The 20,099-nt window shown below is 37.2% G+C and overlaps 1 protein-coding gene across 5 annotated transcripts in view; it reads right to left on the bottom strand.

Moving 5' to 3' along the window:
- Positions 1–235: 235 nt before the first annotated feature.
- Positions 236–20,099, bottom strand: part of LOC115227913 (demethylmenaquinone methyltransferase) — a 21,831-nt gene continuing 1,967 nt past the window's right edge. For 2 of the 5 annotated variants that reach the window (XM_036512239.1, XM_036512246.1), the window contains exons 2-4: positions 9,201–9,392; positions 5,430–5,565; positions 236–1,028 (exon numbers count right to left, since the gene is read on the bottom strand). In XM_036512239.1, coding sequence (XP_036368132.1) covers positions 592–1,028; positions 5,430–5,565; positions 9,201–9,392 — 765 coding nt within the window. In that variant the 3' untranslated portion in view covers positions 236–591. Of the gene's footprint in view, positions 1,029–5,429; positions 5,566–9,200; positions 9,393–11,255; positions 11,351–13,381; positions 13,468–20,099 lie in introns of those variants that run through there. The other 3 variants (XM_029798621.2, XM_036512252.1, XM_036512244.1) reach the window with 3 other exon arrangements.

Genomic DNA, 20,099 nt, shown 5'->3' with positions numbered 1-20,099 from the left:
TGCCAACCACTTTATAGAAGGTACCAGGTGCTTTTCATGTGGCACTATCACCAACAGGATCATATGTCTTCCAATTTTATTTCAAACAATAAATGAACAATAAATCATTTGTAACATTGCAACAAATATGAAGTCAAGACAACAAAATGTCTGCAGATCAGGTAACTCTAAATGTATATATTATTATTCTGTACTGAAGATAAGCTTTATGACTTAGGAGACAAAAATGAATGCATTTGTTTGAAAAGGAAATTTTATTTAAATGCTTTTGATGTTTGAATCGAATCTGCAATAATTTTGAGTTAACTGTTTTTAGCTCTGAAGTAATGTGCTCAATATTTTGAAATGCAACAAAAGAGTCATTTGGTACGTTCCATAATATACCATTTTAATTTATGATGTGTTCTGATTATATCAAATTATACATGAATTTGTATCACTTATTAAACAATAAATTCATCTTTTGTGATACAATTATTGTTAACATAACAAACACAAACCCATCGAGCACTGAAAATATTATGTAATCTCATAGACTGATTTTGAAATGTATGTCGCTGTGTCAGAAGCTGTCTGAAAATCTAACACAAATTATTCTTCTTTTGCTCCTTTGAAGGCAGAAATAACCTGGTACTGTTTGCTTTCAGGACCATGAGTTTCCATTGCTACATTTTCAAATTTATTCTTACGAAGTACATCCATATAGAATTCGATATCTGCATTGCCATATTTCAGAAAACCCTTTTCTTCAGAAGCTTTTAACTTTTTACTGTCAACTGTTGTTATCATAAACGTATTCGGCTTTAAAACACGATACAACTCTTGAGCACATTTGTCAAAATCAGGCCAAAAATAAAAACAATTGCAATGAAAAATCCGATCAAAGGTATTCGACTCAAACGGCATTTCCATAACACTTCCAAGATGCAATTCCACTTGATTATTGGTGATGCCTTCACTCATTAGTTTGCTTGCAGTTTCCAACATGTAAGGTGACAAGTCCAGACCAAATACTTTACCTTTGCCATCTAAAATAAAAGAGAAAAAAATACATGAACTTACACTCACATATTCACTACAGAAGTGCATGTTATGTATTAAAAGAAAGGTTAGGGCAAGCTTTTTGTGGTTGCAAAACATGGACTCTGAACAAATTTGAAGAGGACATAATCAATGCATTTGAAATGCAGGTGTATAGGAGAATGATACAAGTCTCTTAAAAGACCGTTAAACAAATGAATGGGTGTTGCAACAAGTTGATGTAAGATGACAGTGACTGAATATTGTTTAAAAATAAAAACCCATCTATTATGGCCATATTCAAAGAAGCGAAGGTCTGGAAAACATTGTCGTAGAAGGAAGAGTCGAGTGTAGTAGAGGAAGAATCAGGGAAAGAAAGCAAAAATGGATGGACAATATCCGGAGCTGGTTGGGCAAGAATGGCAAGGCAGCTGGAGAAGTCACACTTAATCAGGAACACTTTTGTCGTAATATCATCAATGTGCTGCGCACAAAAGACACATGATCACAACGATATATATTTATCTGAGGAATTTCCATAATCAGTCAGAAAAATACACTCAACAGAGTAGGAAAATGATTTATTCAGTAGAATAAATTAATCCCTAGGGTCATCAAAAATATTACTGGAGAGTTTCCTATCAAATTCACCTCACTTACAAGAACAGATTATCATCAGTCAGGGCTAGCTCAGAAAAAAAAGTTTGTAATCCATTTTCAACCAACAATATCTGTTAATTATTTAATTAATCCTTCCTTGTAGGGAAGATAAATTTTGTATGAAACCATCCAGTAACATTTTGACAGTGGAGGTGCCATGTATCAGTGCCACATGAAAGGGTCCATGTGGTGCCATGCAAAAGCACCCAGCACACTCTGTAAAATGGTTGAGACTAGGAAGGGCATCAAATCAGACTGGAGTCTGCTGTAGCCCTCCAGCTTGCCAGCTCTGAGGAAATCATCCAACCCATGCCAGCATGGACAATGGATGTTAAATGATGATGTGGTGTATGTGAGAGATTCGAAATAAAGGCACCTACCTTCTCTTCGCTCAGATGGAGACCCTTCAGCGGTAATGGATCCTTCAACACAGCCCGACCCGAACGCTAGAAATAGCAGCTGCTTCTCCCAACCGTAACAACGTGCTGACTCATCTTACCTGCTAGGCAACCTGCCTCGAAAAGGCAGAATCCTGCCCTCGCTGCGCGCGCATCACAGCTGCCCCTTCCGGTCAGCTCCCCAGCTGCTGATGTCATCCCACAGATGATACACATACAAGGGGAAGTCAAAAATTATCTGCACTTTCGCCATAACATATATTTATTATTGTCACACTGCCTTCTGCGCATGCGTGCTTATAGTTGGTACCATTGTGGTCACGTGGTCAAAGTTTGAGCCTGATTGTGCCATTTTTCTTTCTGGCTTTACAGTGTAAGCATGACTGCTCCACTAGCCAAGTGATCCGATTTCTCTGGTCGGAATGTGTGTCAGGTTATGAAATTCCTCAAAGGCTTTTAGTACAATACGGGGACAAGTTCACTGCCATGTAGAAATGTGTATGAGTGGATTGAGAAGTTTAAAAGTGACCGGACAGGCATGACACACGAAAAGGGAGCAAGACGCCTGTCAACATCCACCACTGATGAGAAGATTCAGCAAGTTTGGGAGATGGTAATGGTGAACTGGTTCACCACTGTCATATTTCACGGATCACTTTGTTCTTCTTTGGTGCACATTGCCAGTGGAGCAGCTATGCCTATACTGTAAAGCCAGATAGAAAAATGGCGAGATCAGGCTCAAACTTCGATCACATGACCACAATAGTACCAACTGTAAGCAATCATGTGCTGAAGGCAGCATGACAATAATAAAGATATGTTATGGCAAAAGAGCGGATAATTTTTGACTTCCCCTTGTATGCATATATATATATATAGGTGCAGGAGTGGCTGTGTGGTAAGTAGCTTGTTTACCAACCACATGGTTCCGGGTTCAGTCCCACTGCATGGCACCTTGGGCAAGTGTCTTCTACTATAGCCTCGGGCTGACCAAAGCCTTGTGAGTGGATTTGGTAGACGGAAACTGAAAGAAGCCCGTCGTATATATGTATATATATGTGTGTGTGTGTGCGTGTATGTTCGTGTGTCTGTGTTTGTCCCCCTAGCATTGCTTGACAACCGATGCTGGAGTGTTTATGTCCTCGTCACTTAGTGGTTCGGCAAAAGAGACCGATAGAATAAGTACTGGGCTTACAAAGAATAAGTCCCGGGGTCGAGTTGCTCGATTAAAGGCGGTGCTCCAGCATGGCCGCAGTCAAATGACTGAAACAAGTAAAAGAGTATATATATATATATATATATATATATATATATATATGTATGTATGTATGTATATGTATATACATACATATATGTATACATACACCCATGTACAATGAGTGAGAATAAGATGCCAAGGAGAACTCAGTTTGTCTAGTGTGGGACATCTTTTTTTTACAGCAAGCACCTGAAATGGCACAGACTGCACTGATTGATGCAACACAACTAGATGCACAATATCCTATGCTTGTGGGGTAACTGCAGGATGGGTCAAAACGATCGTCAGGCTGAATAAAGATTTCTACTAAATCCATTTTCCGTTTCTTTCATCAATTATGTAAACGAATGAAATGAAGTAATTTACAATATATATATTATTTATACAATATATTCTATATTCTACATTAATATTATAAAGAATAAAAATAAAACATAAAAAACAGAGTTGGAATTCCTTTGGATAATATATATCCTTCTATACACAATCATACAAACCCCTTTTTATATATATATATATTTGTATTTGTGTCTGTGTTTGTACCCCCACCATCGCTTGACAACTGATGTTGGTGTGTTTACATCCCCATAACTTAGCAATTTGGCAGTAGAGACCAATAGAATAAGTACTAGGCTTACAAAGAATAAGTCCTGGAGTTGATTTGTTCTCTAGCATGGCCACAGTCAAATGACTGAAACAAGTAAAAAGAATATATATAAAGAACTCCAAAGCAGAAAGTTTTAGTCAGTGCCCTCATCAGAGGGTCAGGGTTTGCTGACTAAGGAAATGCTGCCATTCTCAGACAGCTTTGGCAGGCTCCTGGTAGACACACACCGGTACTGGTCGAAGGGGACATAACTCTGCCTCACCCAAAGCTTCGTCAGCTTTATGCGGCATCTTTTTTGTTTACAAAATTTACTGATCATGACGTCTTCCTCCTTCCAGTTGCAGAGAGGATGTCTGCTCCTAGACACTTGAGTCTTATGAGTCACAGTTAACCGCCTGATAGGGGTGAAACCAACGGTCACTCTATCACCAGCCATAACAACCTTCTAAATATTACTACTTTAATGCTTTAAAGTATGCTTCGTTTCAGGATATATGAACCACTGACCAATGTGTGTGTGTGTGTGTGTATTTATTTACTTTTACTTGTTTCAGCCAAAGGTGAGGGCATGCTGGGTCACTGCCATTAATCTCATAGCAAGTCTATTTCAACTCACTTCCACGGCTGTTTTTCTTAGTTTGGTTCCGGTGAAGCAGCGAGTTAAATAACCCTAACCCTAACCCGTATTTGCATTTCTTGCCATAATGCAAATTCATTTGGTACCTCAGATAAAAATTTGTCTTAATATTCTTTGAACAATCCACAACTTGTAGATCTCTGATGCAGCTTTTTTGCGAGGAACCGAATAACTGTGGGCCCTTAAACCCTCAGCTGTTACAGTACTGGATCTTTACTCAGCACTGAGAAGGTAGGACCTTTGGTATTATACAGTGGCGTCCAGTTCAGGAGTTGGTATATCTCTCAATCCGACAGCTAGGCCACACACTCCGGACTCTTCCATATGCTTATATCACTATATATCTTTCATGTTTTTGTTCTAAGGAGGAAAGTTCCAGTTCTTTCGACTTTCCCTATTGCTCGTCTGTTGTACCCAAGCAATCTTTTTGGTGTGGCAGCATTGGATTATCCTGAGTACCACTGTTAGTTTGTAGAACCAAGGGCAGCAGTCCAGGGGGCAAAGGAAAAGAAATTTTCTCAGTGGGGTCAAAATGGTTTCTTATTCTGAGTGATGTCAGAATCTAATTAGTTAGTCACCTGCACATTGTTGGTATCTTGGTAATATGCACATGCAATGAATCCACTCTAAAGGGGTTGTCATTAGGAAGGGCACCCAACTGTAAAAACTATGCGAAAACAGTGGAACCTGGTTCAGTCCTCTAGCTCGCTAGCTCTTGTCAAACCATCTAACAGATGTTAAACGATGACAACGATGATGATGACGATGATGATGATGATGGTGACAACAATGATGATGATGATAAAAACTCCTCTATCAAAAACAAAATACAGTGGTTTTCCAAGTTACCTTTGATTTTATTGTATGCTGCTTCAAGACCAATGCCAGGACCAAACCCAACTTCAAGAACATAATGGTCAGCTTCAATACCACTATGTTCTACGGCTTTCTCTTCTACAACCCTATTTCCTCTCTTGAGAAAGAACTGAAAATCATAAGGAACATTTTCATTAATAATGCTATATAATTCGAAAATATTAACCTAATGATGTTTTAATTTATTTGCATGCACTTTTTGAGAGTCTATGCTTAAAAAAAATTAATTTGAGAAGTTTCACATTAGCTTTTATTTGGATATATATATATATATCTAAGAAAGAAAAGAAATGTAAAAGTCATAGAAAGTTTGTATAATAAAGTTTATGGTGATATTAGGATCATATTACATCATTACAAATTAAATCAGTACCAGTTTCACGATCAAACGATTGTCAACCTATATAGAGAAAACTTTTTTGCTGTCAATAGGACGCCATCTTTGAGAAAAGTGAACAGAGATGAAACAATATGTCAAGGTCGTATGATCGTGAAACCAGGATTTATTTCATTTGCAATGATGTAATATGATCCTAATATCACCATAAACTCTATTACACAAACTTTCTGTGACTTTTACATTTCTTTTCTTTCTTATAAACCTATCCCACGTCTATACAGAACTTTCCATTCTTCACTACATATATATATATATATATATATATATACACACACACATATATATAAGTAAAATAAGAAAATGGAGATAAATCAATTAATAACTTTACTTTACTTTTACTTTTACTTGCTTCAGTCATTTGACTGCAGCCATGCTGGAGCACCGCCTTTTAGTCGAGCAAATCTACCCCGGGACCTATTCTTTGTAAGCCCAGTACTTATTCTATCGGTCTCTTTTGCCGAACCGCTAAGTGACAGGGACGTAAACACACCAGCATCAGTTGTCAAGCAATGCTAGGGGGACAAACACAGACACACAAACACACACATACATATATATATACATATATACGACAGGCTTCTTTCAGTTTCCGTCTACCAAATCCACTCACAAGGCATTGGTCGGCCCGGGGCTATAGAAGAAGACACTTGCCCAAGATGCCACGCAGTGGGACTGAACCCGAAACCATGTGGTTGGTTAGCAAGCTACTTACCACACAGCCACTTCTGCGCCTATAAGTAAAATTATTAATGCAAAAATAAACATAATCTCTTACAGCTGTTTCAATTCATGCTTTAAAGATCATAATTGTGATAATGAAATCATTCTACAAAGCAGAATCTTGTTAGAGGCAGAAATGAAGATATACCATTATTGGGTATTACGTATACGGAACATCACTGAGCATTGTTATGTGGATGAATTTGGTATAAACCTTTTAAGGAGGGCAGGGTATAGGGTGTATATTTAGAGAGGAAGTAAATTTATATTAATATGCTCTGGATAATAATTAGAAGGTATAGAGATAGATAATATATAGTAATTTATCAAGTATGTCAGTATCATATTAATATTGGGGTAAATATATTTATAATTTGTTATTATAAAGATGGGTAATAAGTGGAAGTTATCAATAGTCAAAAGTATTTGTCCAATGAATTTAGAACACATGCACTTAAATTTATAGGTGTGCAAATCAATAAGAATCAAAAAGGAATAGAATTATAGATACTTGAATATATATATGGGAATGTATATATGTAAATATAAATGCGTACAAAAACACGTGTATATAGATAGACACATTAATTATCTAATCTTGCATATGTATAATTAATATATGTAAATATCTGTGTGGTAATTACATGTGCAAAAAATTATATAAATATGCAATTGTAGGATTAATATATAAATATCTATCGACTGGCCTCCGTGCTGGTGGCATGTAACAAACACCATCCGATCGTGGCCGTTGCCAGCCTCGCCTGGCCTCCGTGCCAGTGGCACGTAAAAAGCACCATCCGAGCGTGGCCGTTTGCCAGCCTCGTCTGGCACCTGTGTCAGTGGCACATAAAAAACACCCACTACACTCACGGAGTGGTTGGCGTTAGGAAGGGCATCCAGCTGTAGAAACACTGCCAGATTTGACTGGCCTGGTGCAGCCTTCGGGCTTCCCAGACCCCAGTTGAACCGTCCAACCCATGCTAGCATGGAAAGCGGACGTTAAACGATGATGATGATGATGATGATTCATACAAGTGATTTAAATGCCAAAGGGTTAAACTGGCCCCCATATCCGGTCAAAATATTCTACCAGTTTTATGTTCAAATCAGCCAGACCTGGCCTCTCACACTAACCCTGCAATGCCATTCTAAAAGTAAATAGTTACTTCATCAAAATCTCAAAGCTATGAGATAAAGAATGATTAATTCGAAACAATGTGAATAAATAAGAATTACATTGAATGGAGTAATCTGAATGCTGAATGGTTAAGGTGTGGCTGTGTGGTAAAGAGTTTACTTCCCAACCACATGGTTCCAGGTTCAGTCCCACTGCATGGCACCTGAGGGAGCCTTAGGCCGACCAAAGCCTTGTGAGTGAATTTGGTAGATGCAAACTGAAAGAAGCCTGTTGAATGTGTATGTGTACATGCATGAATGCATGTGTGTAACTGTTGGCCTCTCTCTGCCTGCCCTCTAGACAATGCGTGAATGACAATATTGTTTGCAAACATGAAGTTACGACAAGCTATCTAGGTATGTTTGAATAGGACTTTAAGATCCACTTATGTAAGCACATCCACTTATGTAAGCACATCCCTGTCCAGAGAAATTGGGAGTCAAAGTTGGACAAGGCTGTGCTGGGTTGCAATGATAGCTCTGGCATGGTTTCTATGGCTAGATGTCCTTCCCAATGTCAACCAATTTAGAGAGCACACTGGATGCTTTCTTTTAATGCCACCAGCATTAGTGAGGTCGCCAAATAACCTACAAGGTTGTTTTGTAGAAAATTTCCAGTTGATTTTTCAGATAATCTTCAATATGTTGTCTTTATATCATGAGCCTTGTGAAAAATTTTACTTCTCAAATATTTTTTCATGTTCTTCAAGGCACAAATGTTGTTTGGTGCAAAATCTGGATTACAAGGAAAGTGATTCCTAAGCATAAATACTGTTGTTTTTTTTGCCCATCATAACTAATATTTCAACACTTTTGTGAATAAAGAGGACATCTGTGTGGCTTGTGATGAGGATGATGGTATTTCAGCAGGAAATCATTGTATATATTTTACACATTGCTGCTACCAAATTCATTTTTCTTTTGCAAATGCTCAACATTTGAGACTCCCAATGGGATGTTCCAGATCACATCTTCTCAAGCTGATTCTAAGAGAAACTTCAAATCAGTTAATTATGTTTAGACTCTGGAATCATCATCATCATCATTATCATTATTATCATGAACATGATAATCATCACCATCATCAATATCAGCAGCATCCCACGACAACACCACCACCACCACTAGCAGCAGCACATTTATTACATTCAGTTTGCATGATGTTGCAGGTTGGAGAGGTTGTCATGATCAACTTTCATCAATCCGGGGCTGGTTAAATCAACTAAGCCTTTCTACCAAAATTGTGCCATTCTACTGATGCTTGGAATTACTTCTTGGATTCATGTTTCCATATATGTAGTTTTCCATATATGGCGTTCAAACATTTTCCCAAGACTGATTCAATAATCGCCCGTAATACACTGAAAGGAATGCATTCATTCAATTAGACTTGATTTCTTTAAATTAATAAATTCAAAATAAATTTCAAAAAGTGATGACCAAACCTGAGTGATTCTTCCTGCAAAAGATTTTTCTGGAATTTTTAGGTTTTTCGCAATTGCATTAAGTGCCATTCTGATGTTTCCAAGTTGACAGAACCTGTTTTCTTGTACTAAAAAATCTGACGTTAAGCAAAAGTGTCTTAGTGTATGGAGTTCCAAGTCGAGTACCAGACTCTGGCATTGGTCGGTGCCTAACTAGTAATAGAGAGGAATAGAAGAAGAAAATTAAATAATACATCAGATTTATGAACATTGAAATTTTAAAAATCGACAATTCTATAGTGAGAGTCACATATCAATAATCTATCAATGATATTAAGGAAGAAAGATGGCAGAACCATTAGCATGCTGGGCAAATTGCTTTCAGGCATTTTATCTATCATTATGTTCTAAGTTCAAATTCTGCCACGGTCAACTTTACCTTTTATCCTTTCAGGGTTGATAAAATAAGTACCAGAAGAGGACTAGGGTTGATGTAACTGACTTGCCCCCTCCTCATAAATTGCTGGCCTTGTGCCAAAATTTGAAATCAATAAATGAATGCTGTTAAGGTAACAAGCTAGTAGAATGGTGCTTTTTACGTGATACCAGCACGGGGCTCACAACTACAATTTCCATCTGATTTGACTTTGATACTGCTGTACTTGACTCGGCATCGGCCATGTTTGGATGGTGCTTTTTGTGGTCCACTCGCATGGAAGCCAGTCAAGGTGACACTGGCATTGGCCACATTCAGATGGTGCATTTTCCGTGCTACTGGCACGGGGCTCACAACTACAATTTCCATTTGATTTGATTTTGATATTGCTGATGTTGATGTACTTAACTCAACAGGTCTCCTCAAGCACAGCAGGTCGCCCTACAATCCAAGGTAAGCACAGCAGGCTGTTCTGCAATCCAAGGTACTTTGGATGGGCTGGGGCTGCTATGTGAAACTGGTGCAGGAAACAGCCATGAACTCACGTTGTCGGGTCTTCGCAGTCACAGCATATCTCCAGAGATCTCGGTCTTTCATCATTGCCTCTGTAAGGCCCAACGTCCGAAGGTCATGCTTGACCACCTCAACCCATGTCTTCCTGGGTCTCTCTCTATCCCGTATTCCTTCAGCTGTTTGGGACTGGTACTTCTTCACACATCTCTCCTCATCCATCCGTAGTACATGACCATACCAGCACTAACATCTCTCTTGCACTCCACATCCGATGCTTCTTATGTCCAGCTTTTCTCTCAGGGCACTTACACTCTGTCGTGTGTGCACACCGACATTATACATCCAGCGGATCATGCTAGCTTCATTTCTTTCAAGCCTACGCATCTCCTCTGCAGTCACAGCCCATGTTTCACTACCATGAAGCATGTCAGTTCACACACATGCATCGTACAATCTACCTTTCACTCTGAGCGAGAGACCCTTTGTCACCAGTAGGGGTAGAAGCTTTCTAAACTTTACCCAGGCTATTCGTATTCTAATGGTGACATATATATATATATATATATATATATATATACACACACATCGCCCGTCTGGTTCCCCGTGCCGGTGGCTTGTAAAAAAACACCATCTGAACATGGTTGATGCCAGCGACTGGCTCCCTTGCTGGTGACACGTAAAAATCACCATCTGAACGTGGCCGATGCCAATACCACCTGACTGGGTCCCATGCCGGTGGCACGTAAAAAGCACCCACAACACTCTCGGAGTGGTTGGCGTTAGGAAGTGCATCCAGCTGTAGGTTGGGGCCTACTGCGGCCTCCGGGCTTTCCAGTAACCAGTCCAAACCATCCAACCCATGCCAGCATAGAAAATGGACGTTAAACGACGACGATGATATATATATATATATATATATATATATATATATATATAATATATATATATATATGTATATATGTATGTATGTATATAATATAAAGGTGTCAGATGTTGCTTACACGTGGTTCTTTAAGAAAAATATGTAAAATCGCACAGGATAGTTATATAATAAAATTTATGCTAATATTAAGATCATAATGAAACAAAGAGTTGTATTGCAACATTATATAATAAACTGGGAATACCGGTTTCGCGTCTTACGCTTAGCAAACTTCGAAGGTCTTAAATTTCAGCTGTTTTTGTTGTTGACAATAATTTTCGAAGTCGAAGGGAGGTAACTCTTCAATTTCTCTGAAAATTACTTCCAAAGTATTGTTAGGGTCTTTGGACTGATATTCTTAATGTGTACACAAGTTTTAGGGGTTATTTACAAATATTTCAAGAGTGGAGAGAAGAATTGATTATTGTTCTGTTCTAGTGAGGGCTTGTTGTTACTAAAATTAATTAATGTTCAGTTCTGGTTTATATTTTTGGATGAATGATTCTTTAAGACGAGTTTGTGTTGAGGTCTAGTCAGCGGATCTTTTCCTTTTGAACGGCAGTTTTCAACACAATTTCTAGTTAACTAAACACTTTTTAACTTCGTATACTGGTAGAATGTGTTTATAAAACATCATTTTTTCTTGGCTTTATTGAGAAAATTCTGTAGTTTGTAAGATATTTCCACTTTAAAATCGAGCATTTCGGCAATTTTAACCAATCGCTGACCTCCATTTAGGTAAACAACATTCCGTGCTGTATGAATATGTCCCTCCTATAGGAAACAGATTGGGTTTATTTACATTTGCGAAGAAAAAAAAAGATACCCTTCCCCCACCCCTAACCCTAAAACAGATTGAAATGCAATAGATCGATACTAGGGTTATAATTATGGGTGCCATTTTTATTTGACACCGCTAGAAAAAAAATCCCATTTTCCGTAGTGGTGTCGTATGAAATTGTCACCCATAATTATAACCCTAGTATCGATCTATTGCATTTCAATCTGTTTTAGGGTTAGGGTGGGGGAAGGGTATCTTCTTTTCTTCGCAAATGTAAATAAACCCAATCTGTTTCCTATAGGAGGGACATATTCATACAGCACGGAATGTTGTTTACCTAAATGGAGGTCAGCGATTGGTTAAAATTGCCGAAATGCTCGATTTTAAAGTGGAAATATCTTACAAACTATATAATTTTCTCAATAAAGCCAAGAAAAAAATGATGTTTTATAAACGCATTCTACCAGTATACGAAGTTAAAAAGTGTTTAGTTAACTAGAAATTGCGTTGAAAACTGCCGTTCAAAAGGAAAAGATCCCAGTCGGATAGCAAATTTGTACGGAGGGAATACACACACACACATATGTAATTAAAAAAGTTATAACGGGGAATTTTGCCTTCATTGCCTGCTTGTTGCTTCCGTAGAACTCTACGGATGCACAAAACGGAGAAAATGTAACAAATATGGAAAAACGACTTGTTCAGAAACACCTGCGAGTGGGGAAAAGTTCTCAAAAAATAGCCCCCAATTGTTTTACCCCAAAATCCCTGTGTTCGGAATCTACATAGTCCGATGTATATTTTGTAGAGAATTTAATTAAAAAATATTCATTTTCTTGAAAGTTAAGACGAATTGAACTCCGGTGAAGTTACTGAAATTCCCCACCCCACTCCTCCTAACCAAAAAAAAAAAAATGTTTATTCTGAGTCTACATGATATAACACATATTCATAGAAAATTTCATTAAAAAATATGCATTTTTCTGAAAGTTATGATCAGCCAAAATCGGGGGCAGAAATCTGTAGCGATTGACTTCAGGAAACATTTTTTCACGCTGAGAGTTGCTGAAGCATGGAACAAACTGCCGGCATCAGTTGTTAGTTGTCGGAGCACTGCATCTTTCAAAACTTCCATGCTTTCTGAGATTCGCCAACACTACACCTGATTTTCTCCCCTCCTTACACACACAAGCATGTATCTGACTCATACATTGTTCGCTTTCCAGACATTTTTACATTACTGCATGTACTTTATATGCACTTTCTGACAAGTTGTGGTGCACATGAGCACTGTATACAATAATTTCATTATTATTATTATATATATATATATATATATATATATTTTTTTTTTTACCTTCACAGTACCCTTTTACAAAATCAAACTAGAAAACTGGACAAAACAGAGAAAGACAATTGAAAATTGAAGGAATACACAAACGAAATTTAACCTTACACTTTGTTAAAAAAAAAAGAAAAAGATAATAATCCAACAAAATATTAATTTAAAAATCATTGTAATGTAATGGAACGAGAGAATAGAAACTCACATTAGAACTAAAATTATCAAAATTTCGGCGAAGTGAAAAGGCGAAGTTTCAACAGCAAAGTACAGCCAAAAATATCTTGGCTTCCCGTTTACCCGAAACGAATAAGTTAATGTTTCGGTGACGGAAGGGCAGCTTAACAATTATTTCCTTTCTCAAAGTATTTTATTAACTTGCCATACTAGTTTGACCTATTAACCCGTTTGGTGGTCCTTCGTTTATTTATTTTTAAGATTAAGGTTATTCATGAGTGACTCGTACGTTGTTTTCTAACCAATACTCGAGAAATTATGGAAATCTGATCATATGGTCTCACTCAACATTTTATTAAATTCAAACTCAATCGTTTAAACAGTATTTTAAATAAAACAGGAGCGCTCTCTCTTAGTTTATATATTTTTTTCACAAGGCATGTGTGATAAAAGGCCTTTTCTTCTAAGAGTTACTTGAAAAGGTTGACAAGTATTGCATTCCTTAACTAATTCTTCAAACTACTCTAGACAGAATTTAGATAAGGTCATGATGGAGAAAAATAGATAATGCGATCTCTGTTTCATGAGCGCGACAATAATCCAACACTACAAGACATGTAGAATATCGAGTGACAAAGCTTCTTGCGGCAGCCTAAAAGTCACTGGAAAATATGAGAAAACCTGCGTTTTTATAAGCTACTTTAGATCTAAATTTCAGAATAATTTTTTTGTCGAAAACTAGGACGGCTTCGGCTAATAATTTATTAAACCATTAAAAATAATCTTTTCAAATTGACTTCGTGTAAACTTGTATTTTAGCCCTAATAGAAAACTTTCATGAAACAACTTCAGTTGATTCCAATATATATCTGCTACACTAGCATTGTTAATTAACACATAAAGCGCGGCGGGCCACGATCGTGGCCCCAGATAGATACATTTAATTTATGGCCGTTTGTTAGGGTCTAATGTCACCCAAACTCTCCCATACCCCCCTTCTCCGAATGCAAGCGGACTAATAGTTCAACTAATGACTTTTTCAGATGATGTAAGACTTGCCACCATTTTATACTAAGAAGATATTTGAACTATTTCTTGGTTTTTTATGTGTGCATAGTAGTCTCATTTTCATAAAATGTACTCAATCGTCCATGCTATGTATATGTCAATCCCAGCGCTTGATGCGTCAAACACAAATGCTATTATTTCTTTGGAGATTATGTCTGACCCACAGCAAATGCTAAACAGGAAAAAAAAAATTTTTTAATTAAGAATCTCCCATAATATTCAAATCTTTAAAACCTAAAGATTATTTTGAATAAAAAAAAAAAGAAAAGAAAAAAAGAAATAGAGCTACCCGGTGGTATGGGATTCAACCCATTTGAAATATTTATTCCTTTCGGAAATTCAAGAGAGCCAAATTATTTTTGTATATTCCTTGTTATTGTTGTTTTAATTTGTTTAAACATGTTACTTTCCTCGAAGAGTACAAAAACAATAAATTGTCTTAGGTCAATCCAATGGATCTGTTTTTATAGTATGACTAGAAAAGCGCCTTTCATATAATTCAGAAAATATCCATCATAAATGGATTGAAGAACCTTGAAATAGTTGCAGTAAATATATGTCAAAGTTTAGGTAACATGTTTCTTGGTAGGTATCATATGTATATGCTACTTATAACTTTGATAACTTTGATAGGTTTTGGCCTGTATAGGCCCAGGCTATGTCTAACTTAATAACACCCAAAACCACATTAAAACACAAATCAAAGCTCAAAGAAAACACAGACATGAGTGAAGAAAGAAAAAGAAAAAGGAGGAACAAAGAAACAACTGGTTGCAAATCACAAGGTCCAACAGAACCTACTGAAGCAAGTCAACACGCTCACAGCATTACCCAAAGGCATTGAAACAGCCAAGCACCCTTACAGGCATCACCCGACCCCTTGGTAAAGCGAACCGTCAACTATGACAAGAACTTCGCTCTTCTGTTACTGATAAGTCCTGACACTTTGGGATTTTGTTCCATTCGGTTATGGAAGTAGTGACCATCCCGTTTACCACAGCATCCAGGTTGTGGGAAGAAGCAAAGGAGTCGAAGACTGTGGCATCCCAGATGAGACACCTACTTCTTACCCAGGGACAAAGGACATTAGTATTGCTTGGTTAAACTATACACCAGGGTACAGTATGTAAAGTAATGTTGTAGGGAGCATGTACAAATAGAGCGAAGACAAGAATATTTATGCACAAGAGAGAGAGAGAGAGACTTAAAGAGAGGAAGTATTGCAGAGTGTGTAAGTGAGAAAGAGAAGAGATAAACAGAGAGAAAAGCAAGAGAATCGCTTGAAAACTGCAGTTTTTACAGAAAATCCCATGTGCAAAACCAGGTCGGTTTCTCACATTATGCGATAGCTCTGGGCAAAATGTTATAGTCCATAACCATCCTTGGTACATTAGTAATGTGTGTAAAGTTTGGTGAAAATCAGTTGAAAAATGTAGAAATGCATACGTACTACACACACACTCACACATTATTTGTTTTATATAAAGAGATTACTACTCTCAATGCATTTTTTTTTTCAGCTTTAGAATCATTGCTTTTATGGTCACATGTTTTCATTAAACCAAATCTTTTCCTTTCTTTCTTCACTATTTTTGGTCATTTTGTCAAATACTTAAAATAACTATGGGGAAGTGGGTCAAAATGAGTAATTACCAATTTCTTGTTATTTTTTTGCTATTAGTTTGAACACAATTACATTGTGCAAGCATTGCATCACCATTTTGTATTCTTGCATCATCTTTGGGATTGCCACCATTATTGTTGTTGCAGTTGAGGCAGTTTGAAGCTGTCAGGTAACAGATACTTTATTTTCAAGAAATTTTCCCTCAAATTTGACTCAGTTGTAATTGAGGTTGCTAATAAAATATCTAGACAATTTTGGATGTTCAACAATACAAATTCTTTTCTCTATTGGGCTCCAAATCAATTTTTTCCTTCACTAATGTCTAATTTGATAATTTTCAATTTTCAAAAACTGGTGTATAAACTGGGGCAAAATGAGTAATGATTAATTTCAATATCTTCTCTTCAATTTTATGGTGAATAAATGAGTTTGGAATTTTCAGAAAATTTTTACAAGTTTGTATTCTACACATGGCAATTCATATAACTGTGAAAAAACAAAAACGTTTTTTGTGTCTGATTTTCAGCACATCTCACAACCACCTGATACCCTCCTCATTTCTTTGTCACTTTGATGTATTGATGCTTTTCAATATCTTTCTACCCGTAAACATGCTTAATGGTCTGTTGTTGGAATTGAAGTCAAAATTTAGGATTGTCTGTTATAAAAGAAAGTTCAGATCAGTAGTCTGAGATTAACTTGATACAAATGCCAAAGTCAGGAAACCTCAGCAATGAAAATAACTGCAGAGGCATTGCACTGTCCAATATCTCACTCAAAGTCATCAATCAAATGATCCTCAACCGGTGCTTGATAGCCATCTAAGACCAAACCCAAATGGATTTAGACCAGGGTGAGCTACATCTATCTTAGCCTTGAAGCATATCATAGGAGTTAAATCAAGACTACCTGCCATTATAACCTTTGTGGACTTCAGTAACAGGTTTCACAACACCCATCGTTACAAAATATTGAAGATCCTTCAAGCATCTGGCATTCCAGAAGAACTAGCGCTTGCTAATGTGAAGACCAAAACTTGTATGTTTTCATATGATGAAGAAAAGGAATAGACAAAAAGGGATAGCTGTCTCACATATGTTGGAATTCTGCAAATTTTGTCATGACTTTCCCTTTTTTTCATTGCAAGACAATGAAGGGAAGCTTTTTCAAAAAGTTTTAAGAATCCATGTCCTTTCAATGTTTGTTTCTCCCCTCACACAAACACACTCATCAGATCTTTAGAACAACAACCACTAAAATGATATATTTTTCTTTTCCTTAATTTTCTGTCATTTTATCATATTCTGCATTCTGAAACATTTGTTACACATGTTAAAGAAAAAAATATCTTACCCACTCTTCCCTCCTTCATTGTACTTTCCACAATAAAGGAAAAGTCAAACACTGCAAGTGAATGTGGGAGAAAAACATTTGAATTTTGAAAAGTGTATCCATAAAGCGACATTTTCAGTTCTTTATTTAAACATTCTCTGCTAACTTGTAAAATACAAGAAATGTGATAGATGGTTTTTAAGATATAAATTTGCTAATTTTCCAAAACCTTAATTCTTATTTCTTTATTGCCCACAATGGGCTAAACATAGAGGAGACAAACAAGGACAGACAAACGGATTAAGTCGATTATATCGACCCCAGTGCGTAACTGGTACTTAATTTATTGACCCCAAAAGGATGAAAGGTAAAGTCAACCTCGGCGGAATTTGAACTCAGAACATAACGGCAGACGAAATACTGCTAAGCATTTCACCCGGTGTGCTAATGTTTCTGCCAGCTCACCGCCTTAATTTTAATTCTTCTGCATGAAGGGGCCCACCGAATTTGAAGTGCCCTCCATAGTTTAAATGTGGTTCTGGATGCGAGACAACATTTCATTTTTTTTTTTTTTTAATATTAAGGGTACTATCTTCATGGGGGAATAGAGAACTGGAGTCCCAGCTGGATCTATTTTAATATAAAAACGAGGTTATTCAGGCCGCTGTAAAGAAATCAGAAATAATATGAGACTGAATGAGTATGAAAAGAAGCCATGCTGCTGGAAACGAATGTGTATACACATTCGTTTCCAGCAGCACAGCTTTCATACTCTTGTTTGATGGAAATGCTGCTTGAAGCTAATGAAGACTTATTTCGCTTTAATACAAAACTGACATGAATTTTAGCACATTTCGACATGCTGTTTCCTTTTAAATGGCATCAGCCTATTACTTTTATTTTTAATCGGGACATTTAAAATGGGGGTCAAACTTGTTGTTTCGTGGTTTGTAGCAAATCACATTCAATTCTTATTTTTTATCATTTATTTGTGTTATGTTGTCACATGATCGTGACTCGAGAAACTTCCAGAAGTATCAGGAATTAATTGATGAGGTCATTTCCAGAATATTCAAGACTGTTCCATGACATCATGTATATTTGAGAATGTTCTGGAAAGTTTTGCATGATGCTATGGCAGTCAATACATTGTAAGCTCATTTCTCTTGTGTCTCTAATAAACAGTGATTATACTTAATGTAATTTACTTATTGTTATTTTTCTTTTAATCAACTTTATTCATATTTTTTACAGATTATAATTCTTACAATAACAATTGACCCTTCATTATGTGAAAGAAAAGGAAATGGAATGATGATTATGTGCAGTTTGGTTTCACTTGAATTGGAACAACTGAGGATCTGCAAAAACCCCCAATTCATGCTTTGTCTTTTCAAACGCAAATTTGATGCCATCTAAACTGCAGGAACACTTCAACAACCGGCATGGTGGAGCGTTTGGTGCAGGCCATGATGTGGAATCATTGAAAGCTAAAAGGGCCGGCTTTGATTCTTGAGCAACTCTTCTAAAATTAGGTTTCATATCTGCTGAGAAACTACTGCTGATGACTTCATACCACGTGGCATACAAAGTAGCCAAATCCAAGAATACAATTGCAGAAGAGGTGATAAAACCATGCACATTAGAAATGGCATCAATTGTTCTGGGAAAAGAAGCCTCAAACAAACTTAAGTTAGTGCTGTTATCAAATAGCCATGAAAGGTTTCTCTCTCCAAGTGAAAGGAAGATTGTATGATATGTGTATACGGACAGTTATACGACATGGTGGCCCTGAATGCAGAGAATATGTGAAGACTGAAAAGAAATGAGGCTAGTATGCTCTGCTGGATGTGTAATGTTCAACAGAACGATAGTATTTTGAGAAAGAAGTTAGGCATAAGAGGAATTAGTTGCTGTGTGCAAGAGAGAAGACTGCGCTGGTTTGGTCATGTGATGTGGATGGATGCCAACAATTCCATAAAGAAATGCCGATCTCTCAAAGTAGGTGGAACACGTGGAAGTGGGAGACCCAGGAAGACACGGGATGAAGTATTGAAGAATGACCTTAGGACGCTGAACCTTTCAGGTGAGACGACTAAGGACCAAGATGCCTGGTGCCTTGCTGTACTCAAGAAGACCTGTACAGAAGTGTTAACACCAATTCCTCTGGTGGTGAAAATACTCGTGACAGTGTCACGGGAAATCACCCATGCTGTGTCACATTAAAGCGCCTGTGCTGTGCCACGTAAAAGCGCCCGTGTAGTGCCATGTAAAAGCAACCAGCACTCTGTAAAGTGGTTGGCATTAGGAAGGGCATCCAGCTTTAGAAATCATACCATATGGGACTGGAGTCTGGTGCAGCTCCCCGGCTAGTCAGCTCTGATGAAACCGTCCAACCCATGCTAGCATGGACAACAGACGTTAGATGATGATAAAGTATGTATGTTTGTGTATGCATAGGTCTATGTGTAAGCTGAAAAAAAATACTAAAAAAAATTTCTTTCACGGATATTGCCGAACAAATAGATAAAACAACGATTTTAAAAATCCTTTTCACTTTTGTGAAAGCATCTCCGAAGGAATGCCAGTATGTTTACAGTATTCAATACATTATAGTTTTACTTATTAATCGACTACACCAGGCGTACCTACATAAATGTGCTCCTCAACTTTATTTCCTCAAAACTTTCAATAAAAAGGATTCATTTTCCTGAAAGTCGACGAT

This window comes from Octopus sinensis, linkage group LG2, assembly GCF_006345805.1.
Source record: "Octopus sinensis linkage group LG2, ASM634580v1, whole genome shotgun sequence".
NCBI lineage: Eukaryota > Metazoa > Mollusca > Cephalopoda > Octopoda > Octopodidae > Octopus > Octopus sinensis.
Note: the sequence above shows the minus strand (reverse complement) of the source record. Positions and strands in the feature narration are given on the sequence as shown.